Genomic DNA, 14,032 nt, shown 5'->3' on the forward strand with positions numbered 1-14,032 from the left:
TAAAGGATGCATAAACACAGACTTCAGCATTGGTGAAATGCAGGTAGTCCTTGACTTACAATAGTTTATTTAGTGACAATTCGAAATTAAAATGGCACCGAAAAAAGTGACTTACGACCATTTTTCACACTTATGACCTTTGCAGTATCCCCATGGTCACATAATCAAAATGCAGATGGTTGGCAACTGAATCATTATAAGGGCTGCAATATCCCTGGGTCATATGATCCCCTTTTGTGACCTTCTGACAAACAAAAATCAATAGGGAAGCCAGATTCACTTAACAACTAGGTTACTAATTTATCAAATTTATTTATTTATTCGGATTTGTAGGTTGCCCAACTCCTGAGGGACTCTGGGCGGCTCACAACCAAGGAATAAAACACACAATGTAACACTAAAACCCCTTAAAAACAGTCCAAAACAAATTAAAACCAACAATAAAAAACAATCAAGACAGTTAAAAACAATACATATCATTAGTGGTTGGATCCAGATGGAGTACCATCCAATCAACAGCTCCAAGCCTGTCAGAAAAGCCAGGTCTTTACAGCTTTCCAAAAGACCAGTAAGGTGGGGGCAGTTCAGATCTCAGGGGGCAGCTGGTTCCATAGAGTCAGAGCAGCCACAAAGAAGGCCCTCCCTCACGGGGCTATCAGCCGACACTGTTTAGCTGATGGACTTGGAGAAAACCAACTCTGTGGACCTTATCGGTTGCTGGGAGCTATGTGGTAAAAGGCAGTCTCGAAGATAGCGATGCAATGATTTACTTACCAACTGTGGCGAGAAAAGTCAGCAAACTCACTTAATAAACATTTCATTTAGTGCTTCCGGTTTGGCGGTGATCGCGGCGGGACATCCTTGGCAGGGCTCTGCCAAGCGATCCCTTCTACCCCCTTCGAAGGTCGCATTCGCGATCGGATCGGGCTCGGATGGCCCGATCCCAGAACAGGGGGCTCCCCTCTGCCCGAGGAGCCATCGCTGAGACTCCAGAGGCAGCGGTTCGCCCCGCAGCTTTGAAGACGGGAGAACCGATCCTCTTCGTCTGAGAGGACCGGCCAGCGCTTTCTCCCCTCACCCAGCGGGAAGCTGAGAAAAAGCTCTAAATTGAAAGTTCTACATTTATCTAACTGAAAAAGAATACATCCGATAAAAGACTCAAGGTAAAAAATTTCCTCTTTGTTTCAAGACCAAAATCTGAAGATTTGATCGTTCGCAAGCCTCAAGGGAAAGTTTTTTTTTTAACGAGGCGAAAGTGAAAGTTTTTTTTTTTCTGAGTCTCATCCGCAAATAACAGCCGAGACTAAATTCTCTCATCTTCATTGTTTCCATCTTGTATTTGAATTTTGGAATCTATAAAATATTTTTTCTTACTCTATGCTTTAATAAAAGATTTTGAACTGGAAATGGCTATTTAGAAGATTTCAATGCTTAAAAGAAGTTAGTAAAGATGACTAAAATTTCTTTTTTATAGTCTGTTAAAACATTGTGTTCTGGGCTGACATCTTAACTGCGGAGGAATATAACTTTGTTGCCTTATTTTTTTTTTCTCTCATCCTGTTGTCTTTGCAACATAATATCATTATATAACAACTTGAAAATAAATGGGAAATAGAAGGAACTGATACCTTTCCTTTGGAATATTTACCTTTGGATTAACCTACTTGGATTACTTGCTGACTGTCTTTGAACTACTTTGGATTACTTGCTGATTGCTTTTTTTCCTTGGGATTATTTTTTCTTCTGAGAACCTTTTCACATCTGCCTGATCATATGAACTTCTGACTTCTAACCTGACTCCATCTTGGGATCTATTTTTTTTTGCCTTTGTCTTGAATTTGGAAAAGAACATAGACTCCATTTTAACTACAAGAATTAATTTGACTTTTTTTTTCTTTTCGTGAGACCTGCAATTGGGATTAAGTACAATTGTATTTTCTGACATTGGGATTCACACTCTTTATTCATCTAATATAATTTCCTGATTTATAAGAAGAACATAACTATACATATTGCGTTTTCTTTTTGATTAATTAACTCTTTCTTTGTTCTCCTTCTGATTTTCCTTCTTTTTATTTCTATTCTTGAAAGAAGTTTGAATTGAAGACTATGCATTGTTAGCAAACCTTGGTTTCCTGCTCTATTTTAATTATTTGAATTGAAATACTCCCCATTTCTTTTTTTTTCCTCTCCCTTTTTCTCCCTCTTCTTGCTGCCTTATTAAATCTTTTTTCTCTTCTTTTTTTCTTTGTACTTTTTCAAACTTTCCCTTTTTAAAATAGTTATTACTCTTTCTTTGCTGTCATTTATTTTGTCTTTTTATTAGACCATTTATTTTTAACTTTTACTGGTTTTTTATTCCTAAAAGTTTTATATTAGTTTCCTGAGGTATTATATCTTTAAATTTTTAAAGACAATTTAAATTTTTAAAATAATTAATAACAATATATATTGGATTTTGAATTTTGAACTTTCTTGATAATTGAATAGTTATAATTTAAGCGTAACCGCTAATAAAACAGATTGAATAGATTTGGAATTTATAGAAATTTTCTCCTTTTCACTATATATAAATTTAGATTGATTTAAATTAACTCAAATTTTAAACAGCGGATTCAAAATTGATAATGTCAACTTATTCAACCGTTGTTAAAACAGTCAAAAAACAACCTACTGCAACAATCTCTTCTCCACAAGTGTCCCCACGTCCTTCCCCGACACACCAGGCCTCAGCTATGTCTTCCAAGGATAAAGAAAAAGACAAAACAACGCAGCCCAACTTTGCAACATTACAAGAAACTTTAAACAATATGCAGGACTCTATCTTTAAATCTCTAGAGAATGCCACCCAACAAAGAGAGGCTATAAAAGAGGATGCAACACAACAAAGGGAAGCCATAAAAGCAGACTTGGCAGAATTTAAAAAGGAGATGGCCCAACTGAAAGCTGATATGGGCGAGGTGAAAGACCAGATAAAGGAGATCCAACAAACACTACAAGAAAGTGATGATCGAGTGAAAAAGGTTGAAGAGAAATCTGACAAAAACGCAAAAAGAATTGATTATCTAGAAGGGAGAGCTGATGCAAGACACAGAAGACATGATGAATCAATTATTCAGCTGGAGATGCAACGTGCTTCGTATGGACTACGATTTCAGAATATGAAAGAGGAAAAAGATGAAGATTTAAAAATGACTATGGCGGAAACGATTGGAGGTATACTCCAGGAGGATCCTGCTGCGCTAGTGAAAGAAATCGATGAAGTTTACAGGACTTCGAATAGTTACATCCGTCGCCACAATCTTCCAAGAGAGATTCATATCAAATTCACCAGGAAAACTTTGCGAGATGACATACTCCATTGGGCAAGAAACTCCAAACTCCAACATCAAGGAGTGGAAATAAAAATATTAAAACAAGTTCCAAGAAGTGTCAGAGAGAGCAGAAGAGATTACCAGTTTCTTACCAGAATTTTGATCAAAGAAAATATAACCTATCGTTGGTTAATCCCACAAGGTCTTTCTCTGACATGGCGTTCTACAAGATACAAGCTGGAAAATGTAGAACAAGCTAGGTATTTCTTTGAAAATAGTGGCATCAGCCACATGGACTTTTCAGATAAACAACAAGAGGCTCATCAACAACCAGCACAACAGCAACCAGGGGAGATACTAGCAATCCAACAAGAAGAACTATTGGGGGCCACAGCTCTAGCAATAGAGCAGGACCAAGGTGCTATAAGAAGAGTTCAGCCTCAGCGAGAAACCAAAAAACCCACTAAATGACAACAACTAAAGATCTAAAGATCTTTTCGGTAAACGTTAACGGACTTAATGAACCAAGGAAAAGGAAACAAATCTTCTCTAAAATCAGAAATCAAAATGCTCAAATTGCAATATTACAAGAAGTACATATCAAAAAAGATAACCAAAAATTATTGTTGAATCCCAAAATTGGAAAAATGTATGCTGCATTAGCAGATCAAAAAAAAAGAGGTGTGGTGATGTATGTAGAGAATTCTATAAATTCCAAACAGATATATAAGGATAATGATGGTAGAATATTGATTGTACAAGTTGATATTGAACCTAGACCTATAGTGGTTGTTTCTATTTATGCTCCCAATGAAGACCAAATGATATTTTATAAAAATTTACATCAAATAATAATAGACTTAGCTATTGAGAATGTATTAATAATAGGTGATTTTAATGCTATTGTGAATAGGCAATTAGACCATTCAGGGGGAGGGAGCCATAATAAAAGGAAAAAAACAAAAAGAAATCTACTACCTAGTACTTTCCAAAAAATGAAAACAGAATTATTGCTAAATGATATATGGAGGGAAAGACACCCCCACAAAAGACAATTTACGTTTTATTCTAATCCCCACAAAATCTGGACAAGAATAGACATGGTATGGACATCAAAAATGGTTGCAGAAGAAATAAGGGAAGTAGAGATAGATGTTAATACATGGGCTGACCACAACCCAATAGTGGTCTATATAAGAAGGAACAACAAACAGAATATTTGGCGGATGAATAGAATTATACTAAATGATAAGAAATATAAAGATTGGATCGAAAAGGAATTAAAAATATTTCTTGAGATTAACAAAACCCCAGACACCACTCCACAGAATATATGGGATACACTCAAAGCTTATATAAGAGGGTTAACAATATCTTACACAGCAAAATACAATAAGGAAAATAAATTAAAGTACGTACAACTAATAAATGAATTAAAACAATTGGAATTTGCATCGCAGCAACACACCAAGAACAGAGACTTTAAAACAGAAATAAATGTAATTAAACATAAAATTAGAATTATAGAACAAAATCAAATAACTGAAAAAATTAAAAGAGCAAAACAACACTATTTTGAACATGCAAATAAACCAGGCAGATGGTTAGCATATAAACTTAGAAAGCAGAGTCAATCCAAATTGATAAAAAAATTAGAAGACAAAGATGGTACAATAAAATATGATACAGAAGGAAAGGCGGACATTGTTTATAACTTTTATAAAGATCTTTATGCCAAAGACAATGTTAGTGAAGATGAGGTTTTTAATTACTTACAGGCTTCAAAATTACCACAAATAACAGAAGATCAACAGATTATGTTGGATGGTCCAATAACAATGGAAGAACTCCTAACTATAATTAAAAAACAGAAAAACAATAAGGCCACTGGTCCGGATGCTATACCGGCAGAATGGTATAAGATAGACAATGAAATAGTAAGAAACTATATGTTAGAAATTTTTAATTCATGTAGACTTGAGGGTAAAATTCCGAAATCTTGGTCAGAATCGCTGACAACTTTAATACACAAATCCGGCACTGACCCACTAAAAATCAAAAATTATAGACCCATATCTTTATTAAATGTAGATTATAAAATATTTATTGCCATTTATGCAGATAGACTTAAAAGAATTATAAATGGAATAATACATCAAGACCAAAATGGATTTCTACCAGGGCGACAAATTAAAAATAACCTTAGAACAGTAATAAATACATTAGAATACTATGAACAACATCCAGATAAGACAGCATCCTTAATGTTCTTAGATGCTCAAAAGGCCTTTGACAACGTTAACTGGACATTTATAAAAATGCAATTAAACAAAATGAGATTTGGCTCAAAATTTGTTAATTTAATAGATACTATATACTCAAAACAAACGACTAAAATAATATTAAATAATAACCAATTACAAGCACTTGATATAAACAAGGGAGTTCGTCAAGGATGTCCTATATCACCATTGTTATTTATTATGACACTTGAAACTTTATTAATTAAAATAAGAGCGGATTCCGAAATAAAAGGTTTAACTATAGGAGACGAAACTTACAAACTCCAAGCTTTTGCAGATGACTTAACGTTTATAATTGAAGAACCGATAACAACTGTCCCTTCTTTATTGCAAACTATTGAACAATTCGGAAAGGTAGCAGGTTTAAAGATAAATAAAAGTAAAACTTCTTTCTTAACCAAAAATATGAATAAAATACAAGAAACTAAATTAGAAAATATTTCTGGAATAAAAACCGTAAAGAAAGTAAAATATTTAGGAATAAATTTAACAGCGAAAACAATAACTTTAAAAAATGATAATTATATAAAATTATTATCAGAAATTAAAAAAGATTTAGAAACATGGAACAACCTGAAAATATCATTTTTAGGAAGAATTGCCACAATCAAGATGAATATTTTGCCTAAGGTTTTATTTCTCTTTCAGGTAATTCCAATAAACCCAGGGGGAACTTTCTTTAAAACTTTGACAAACTTAGTTAAAAAATTTATATGGCAAGGGAAAAAAGCAAGGATAAAAATAAACTGTCTGGAAGACATTAAAGAAAGAGGAGGATTTGGTCTTCCAAACTGGAAATTATATTATCAGGCCGCCGCCTTAACATGGATTAAAGATTGGATAACCTTAGAGAATAAAAGAATATTAAATTTAGAAGGACATGATCTTATGCTGGGTTGGCATGCATTTATATGGTATGACAAGGAAAAAAATCACTCATATTTTAAAAGACACACATTAAGGAAGTATTTACTAGAGGTTTGGAAGGACATAAAGAAAAATCACTTCTTAAATGTTCCAGAATGGATAGCCCCCCTAGAAGCAATAACACATCCAAAATCTATAAAAGACACGAAAATATTTTATAGATATAAAGAATTATTAAATGATCAGATGAAGCTAAAGCTTAGGAATAAACTACAAGAGGAAGGGATAATAATAGATTGGTGGCATTATGCCCAGATTCGATCCAGATACCAGAAGGATATAACTCTTTATACTTTTAATAAAAGTAAGAATTTGCTAAGTCATTTAATTATTAATAATTCAGTAAAAATGATAGGGAAAATATATAAATTTCTTATCGCTCACAAAAATATAGAGTTGACTCTAAAAGATACCATGATAAGATGGTGCAGAAATATAGGCAAGGAAATAGATATAGATACTTGGGAAAAAGTCTGGATTAATAATTGGAAAATGACCAAGTCAGTTTCATTAAAAGAAAACCAAATTAAAATGTTTTATAGATGGCACCTTCCACCTAACAGGATAGCTAAAATGTTTCCTAAAACATCCCCACTGTGTTGGAAATGCAAGAAAGATATAGGAACTTATTACCATCAATGGTGGACATGTAGCAAAGCTAAAACTTATTGGAAGATGATTGAGAAGATATTAAAAGAAATATTAAAATATGACATAGATAACACCCCGGAATTTTACTTATTAGGAATTACTAATCAGACTTATAAGAAGGAAACTCTTTACTTAATTATACACATATTAACTGCGGCTAGAATAATATACGCGCAAAACTGGAAGGGGGAGGAAATCCCCAAGAAAGAAGAAGTTATAGCTAAAATATTAGATTGCGCTGAAATGGATATGATGACAAGACGATTAAACGATCAAGAAGATACAAAATTTTATGAAACATGGAACAACATATATAAATGGTCAGATAAGAAAAAATAAGAGATAGATCTGTTTTTATTTAGGTGATAACAATATTAGATGTATTTGTTGATGATTCTGACATAGTTGTTTACTCACAAGCGATATATTAAAAATTTTGTTTTATGTATGCTTAGTAATTGAGATTAGTTTGAATGTTTGATTAGATGAATATATTACACTTAAATAACATATTAAGCATTTTTACTTATACTGTACTAATATTGCATTTAAGATTTGAAAATTTTTTACTAGACTTTTTAACATTCAACAAATGTTTGATTATGTATTCTTTTCTCTATTTGAATGTATACTTTCAAAAGAAGCGGGGAAATACATCCCCATTTTATGTTTAATGTTTGTACGTCTGTATGTCTGTTTTATGAAAAATAATAAAAAAATTGAATTATAATAAACATTTCATTTAGTAACATAGGTTTTGGACTCAGTTGGGGTCAAACTTAAGGACTACCTGTACTGAATTTTGTTTCTTTTGGAGTTTCTGCTTGGTTAAGCGACCTCACTAGGAAAGACAAGTTCATAAATGTAGAAACATCTGTAGCTGTGGTATCTTCTTACTTGTGAATCCAGCCATTTTGCCTTAATATCTTTGAACCATGATTTATTTTAGAAATATTCATAAGAGTTTGAACATTTAGTAAAACACCTAAGATATAGCTAAGGATTCTACAGAGGAATTATTGAGTCTGTCATCTGCACCTCTATAACTATCTGGTTTGGTTCTGCAACCCAACAAGACAGACACAGACTTCAGAGGATAATTAGAGCTGCAGAAAAAAAACACAATTGCTACTAACCTGCCTTCCATTGAGGATCTGTATACTGCATGAGTCAAAAAGAGGGTTGTGAAAATATTTATAGACACCTCACATCCTGGACTCAAACTGCTTCAACTCTTACTTCTATAGTGTCAAAATGACACTATAGAACACTGTACAAAAGAACAACTAGACACAAGAATAGTTTTTTCCCAAACACCATCACTCTGCTAAACAAATAATTTCCTCAGCACTGTCAAACTATTTATTAAGTCTACACTACTATTAATCTTCTCTTTGTTCCATCACCAATCTCTTCCCACAAATGACTGTCTGACTGTAACTTTGTTGCTTGTATCCTTACAATTTATGATTGGTTCCTAATATGATTTAATTGCTTATTTGTTCCTGGGCTATGTGTGGATTCTTGACAAACTTATGATTCTTGACGAACTTATCTTTTATTTTACGTACACTGAGAGCATATGCACCTAGATAATTCCTTGTGTGTCCAATCACACTTGGCCAATAAAATTCCATTCCATTCCATTCTATATAGAAAAGTACTTTATACAGTTTCTTTGTTTACCTTTCTGATGTCTTGTAATCTGCTGATAATTGATTCATGATCATCCAGCACCATTCGCTGAACTAAGGAGAATTTTTTAAAAAACCTTCATTTATTCTTTTTTAATTGAAAGCTACCATGCAATTAATTAAAACAATCAAAATGGTAATTTATTAGGAGCAAGGGAACTTGAAATTAAAAAGAGAGAGAGAATCAGACATCCAGGTTTTTAAACTAAAGTTACATTTACATAATTCAGAGGAACAGTATCTCACCTTGTCTGGATCCCATCAGGACTTCCAGCAATTTGAAGTTTTGTAAGCAATCTGACTGCCAAAAGACAGGTATGTTAAAAATGAATGCCCAGTAAACTATAGGATTTAAAACTGAACAGTTTACATGATTTAAAAATAAAAGGAAATGTCTTAGAAGTAAGTTGTTGTCTCTTTAGTATCACAATCTTATTACCTTGAAAAGATGGGAAATTTTGCATTGCAATTTGAAAAACAAGTTGTAGACCTTTATTAGATATTGAAATACAAATTTCCTTGAACACTGTATAAGTACCAAAGTATTACTGTATTTTTCCAAGTGTAAGACACACCTTTTTCCTCCCTAAAGAGGCTGAAAATTTGAGTGTGCCTTATGCTACGAATGTACATAGCTTTTTTGAAGCTTTTCCCCCAGCCCTAACTAGGTGCTAACAATCTTCCTGGCTTCCTACTCCCTTCAAAGCAGTTTTTCCTGCCCTAAGTCTTTGCAGACTTGTTTTCATTCCTTCTCCCTCTGAAAAAGATTTTTTCAGCCCTAACCAGGGGATAAAATAATGTGCTGAAGCTGAACAGACTAAGGACACTAGCCAGATGAATACCTGATAGCTAGATTTTCCCCCATTTTCCAACCCCAGAAATAAAGTGCATCTTATACTCTGAAAAATACGGTAAATGTTAATTTACTCTACAGAATGAGTGGCGCTCAGCTACCAATGATCTAAAGTGAAGCATGTTTTGCACAAAATGTCCCTCTAGTTTTAACAAGACAGATGTAGAACGTCAACAGCATTATTACCAGTGGCTAACTAATAATAGATTATTAATTTTGGCAAGAATCAATGCAAAAAGAATTTCAAAATTCACAAAAAAAGAGAAAAGAATAAATATTATTCTCATCCAGACTTAGTCTTATATGTTAAACTATTTGGGGGCCTCAGAGCAAAACCTAGAAAAATGTGGGGATTGCGGTTTTTTAGTTGGCAAAATCTCGTAGATGCACCATACACTGAAATGTGAATGATATTTATTTATTTATAATAATACCAAATGATCTTCATGGATTTTATCCTGATTTTTGCATGCCACATATCAAGTAGGGAAAAAATCCAAATTCCTTTGGATCTTGTGCAGAAGAAGCCCCACTCTCTGTAACCTAACAAGATCATAAAAATTATACATTCCAATCCTGTCAGATTGAATATATAGACCTAAGCCCTTTCATCTGCTTTTTGGGGAGTCCCAGAGAGTATATAAAATATAACGGGAGATTGAGCAGCCTGATCTTCTGCTTTCCTTTCCCATCATTCTTCTATCAGGTAAGGTAAACATAGCAGGAAAAAAAATACTATTAAATACCTAGTTCCTAGCTTAGGACATTGCAGGATGTGGAGAAACAGAAGACATATAATGAAAACTCTAATGGACCAAGAATTAAATTCCCTAGAGATTTTCATATGTCTCTTGTATGGAATCACACTCAGACTGCAAATAGAATAAGACCATTAGATTTAACTCATAAGACCCTAGAACAGTGGTTCTCAACCTTTTTAATGCCACCACCCCTTAATACAGGTCCTCGTGTTGTGGTGACCCCCAACCATAAGTGTAGCACCAATTCTCCCAATAGAGCTTTAAGCGGAGTGGCAGAAAGATCAGAGGGACACCCCCACTGTAAACGCCTGATTGGTTAGATTGTAAAAATATGTTCCAAGGTCCCAGAATAGAAGCTTTAGTTCCTAACAGCATGGGAAATGTGTCTTTTCCCGTGGTCTTAGGTGACCCCTATAAAATGTCATTCAATTCCCAAAGGGGTCCTGACACCTAGATTGAGAACCACTGCCCTAGGAGAATCAACTGGTAGCTTTATATTACTTTCTACCTGGTATCCAAGTAGTGGAAGAACTTCTTTAATCACCATTTCAGTGGTGCTCCCCTTATTTATGCGTATTGAGACACAGGCCACTGCAACCCTGAGGATACAGATAAAAGTTTATATGCGAGATAAGAGAATCAAAGAAATGGAAACATTTTCTCATTCTCTACAACAGCACGATTTGTCAAGTTATGGGATATTGATCCTGCATCTCATCAAATAAGCTAATAAAACTTAACATATACAGTATACCACATATATATCTTATGTGAATGTATCATAGGAGAATGTATATATAAACTTCTTGTTATTTGATTATTTATTTATGTTATTGTGGCACCCACTGAAGCTTCTGTTTTGTTAAATAAACTAATTATGAAGGAACCTTCAAGATTCCTCTTGTTTTGTTCTTAATCTATAGAGTTCTGCTCCCTTTCATTTTCTTTGCAGCTGTTTAAAATCTGGTTTTTAACTCAGACTTGCTACCATCACCTATAATTAGTGTCTGAGATTATATGATTATATAATTGCCCATCAAGCAAACCAAACACGATTCGGGGAGGCAAACATAAAGCGAGATGGGCAATCTTGAAATGCAAAATATAATTAAAATAAATCATTAAAAAACCCCAACAAAACAAAAATAATAAATAACAATGACATGATAATAGCTATAAAGTACAAGATCTAGTTAGATCCTTTCTTAAAACAATCTTCAAATGCATGTAATCACTGCCTGATTTTAAAACTAAAAGTTACCATTTCAGTGGTTAAAGTTAATGAATAAACAAATATTGCATGGCAAGATATCCCACCATGTATTTCATTTAGAACAAAGGAAGCTGTTATGTATCTCTACAGAGGTTGCTGGAACAGTAATGTACACAAAACATTAGCATTTATCTTGCTTATTCTGAAAAACTGACTAAGAGATTAGGAAATTTAAACATTAGAAAAATAATCCAAAAGTATAATATATAGTTTTGATTTGAACAATAACTGCTGCTTTCACTGTCGTCCAGCTAAGGCATGAATACATATAACTTTGCTTCCTTTTCTTGTTAATCGTTTAGCTACTGACAGTCTCCTTTGCAAGATGCAAAATTAAGTGGTTTTTTCCACACAAGCATAAACAAGCATTGGCTAAATTTTAAAATGTTGCTCCTTAAAAACAATATACTTTTATAGAAAGTCAAGGGGTCATGGAAGAATTATATGTGGTAAAAATGTACAACGGTGGTTGTTATTTTATCTGACAGATTTTCTAAGTAAATCATTAAAGAAGAAACATCAGGTGGAAAAGACCATGTGATTTCATTATCAGACTCAATAATCAAAATCTAAGAGACTTGAATTTATAACACTCCAACTACATATTTTCAAAAAAAAACCCCTTGTTTTTAACTCCTGCCTCCTAAATCAACCTACAACAGTTGGAAGCGATCTGGATCTCTTTTTAAACCAGAGCAGTCCACTCCTTTAAATTATATCCTGAGATTCATATTTTGCCATATTACATGTTGGCAATTCCATTATTCAATTCCGGATATTTGGCATTCTATTAATAAAAGCCCAACAGGAATTTAGCTTCCCTTTGCTTCTAGTCACAGAAATGCTCTTCAGTTAGACTGCTTTCTTTTTATTTTGATATCTGAAGTTAAAGCATGTGATATAGATACTACAACAATTTCTGATTACAGACTGATTTAACTTAGTGCTTTATTTGAATTTTAAAAAATAATAATTAAATGTCCCTATTAAATGGCCCTGTTTTGCTACTAAATAAATGTTTTATTCAAGAGACTTAAATCCTTATAAGGAGACAAATACTGATTAACTTTGTATGTATCCCATCCATCTATGACTTCACGCTTCCAAAACACAATTTTGTTAACAATGAATTCGGCAACAATATTGTGTGAGAAGACTGATATGTTGCCGACTTCACTGAAACCAATTAAAAACAGTAACATTGAAATTTGTATCCATCTGAGATACAAACAGAGAAGAATGAACAAATACCAAACCTACTGCAGGTGGCTGATTAACAACTGCAGTGATTTACTTAATGACCTGTGGCAAGAAAGGTTGTAAAATGGGGCAAAGTTCACTTAACAGTCGTCATGTTTAGCAATGGAAATTTTGGGTTTAGTTGTATAGTTGCAAATCAAAGACCACCTGTAATCAACTTTTATATTTTTTTATTCCAAAGTACACAGATCCAATCCTGTATCAAAGGAAAGTAAGACAAATTGTCTTACAGGAAATAAGCTCACATTTATGAATTATCATCCCATTCATCATATTACTTGGACGTCCTATTTAGGTAACAAGATTCCTCCAAGTAATGTGATGATGTAATTATGTAACATAATTAATTTCCAACTATCTTAAAATGAGGACGGTATGATAATACATGCTTTATAGAGTCTGAACAGCTCAGAGACAATTTAATTAGTAAAAACCATCTTGCTGTTGGAAATACAATTGAGGAGCTGGAGTACTCATTCATATGTCTCGGACGCTGCCCAAAATATGTACAGTGGTACCTCGGTTCTCAAACGCCTCGGTTTTCATACATTTCGGATTTCAAACAAAATTTTCTGCAAAAATTTGCTTCGGTATCCAAACAAAAATTCGGATACTGAACAGAAAATTTTGTTTACTATCCGAAATGTAAGATCTGAGGGGACGAGGTCAGAGGGAATGGGAGTCGGAATCCCGACACACCCCTCCTGGCCGCCCTCTTAACAGCCTCCCAGTCTCTACCTTGTAACTGCTCCAAGCTGCAGGAAGGGTAGGGCTGGCTGCAATACCGGCAGCTTTGGGGGGCTCCTTTCCTCAGCGGTTCAGTTCGGTACCTCCAGGCAGCTGCACCAACTTTTTCCTTCCCGGCAGCGGCGGCTCCGGCGGCTTCCCTACGAGGAGGAGCAGCGTCAGGAACGTCATGTGATGAAGGTAAGCTGCCGGAGCCGTCGCTGCCGGGAAGGAAAAAGTTGGTGCAGCTGCCTGGAGGTACCGAACTGA

The 14,032-nt window shown here is 34.1% G+C and overlaps 1 protein-coding gene across 2 annotated transcripts in view; it reads right to left on the bottom strand.

Annotated features, from left to right (window-relative positions):
- DGKQ (diacylglycerol kinase theta) overlaps positions 1 to 14,032 on the bottom strand; it is a 132,268-nt gene that overhangs the window by 46,458 nt on the left and 71,778 nt on the right. For both annotated transcript variants that reach the window (XM_070742292.1, XM_070742293.1), the window contains exons 10-12: positions 11,012 to 11,102; positions 9,136 to 9,190; positions 8,882 to 8,943 (exon numbers count right to left, since the gene is read on the bottom strand). In XM_070742292.1, coding sequence (XP_070598393.1) covers positions 8,882 to 8,943; positions 9,136 to 9,190; positions 11,012 to 11,102 — 208 coding nt within the window. The remainder of the gene's footprint in view (positions 1 to 8,881; positions 8,944 to 9,135; positions 9,191 to 11,011; positions 11,103 to 14,032) is intronic.

This window comes from Erythrolamprus reginae, chromosome 2 (genome assembly GCF_031021105.1).
Source record: "Erythrolamprus reginae isolate rEryReg1 chromosome 2, rEryReg1.hap1, whole genome shotgun sequence".
In the NCBI taxonomy this organism is placed as follows: Eukaryota; Metazoa; Chordata; class Lepidosauria; order Squamata; family Dipsadidae; genus Erythrolamprus; species Erythrolamprus reginae.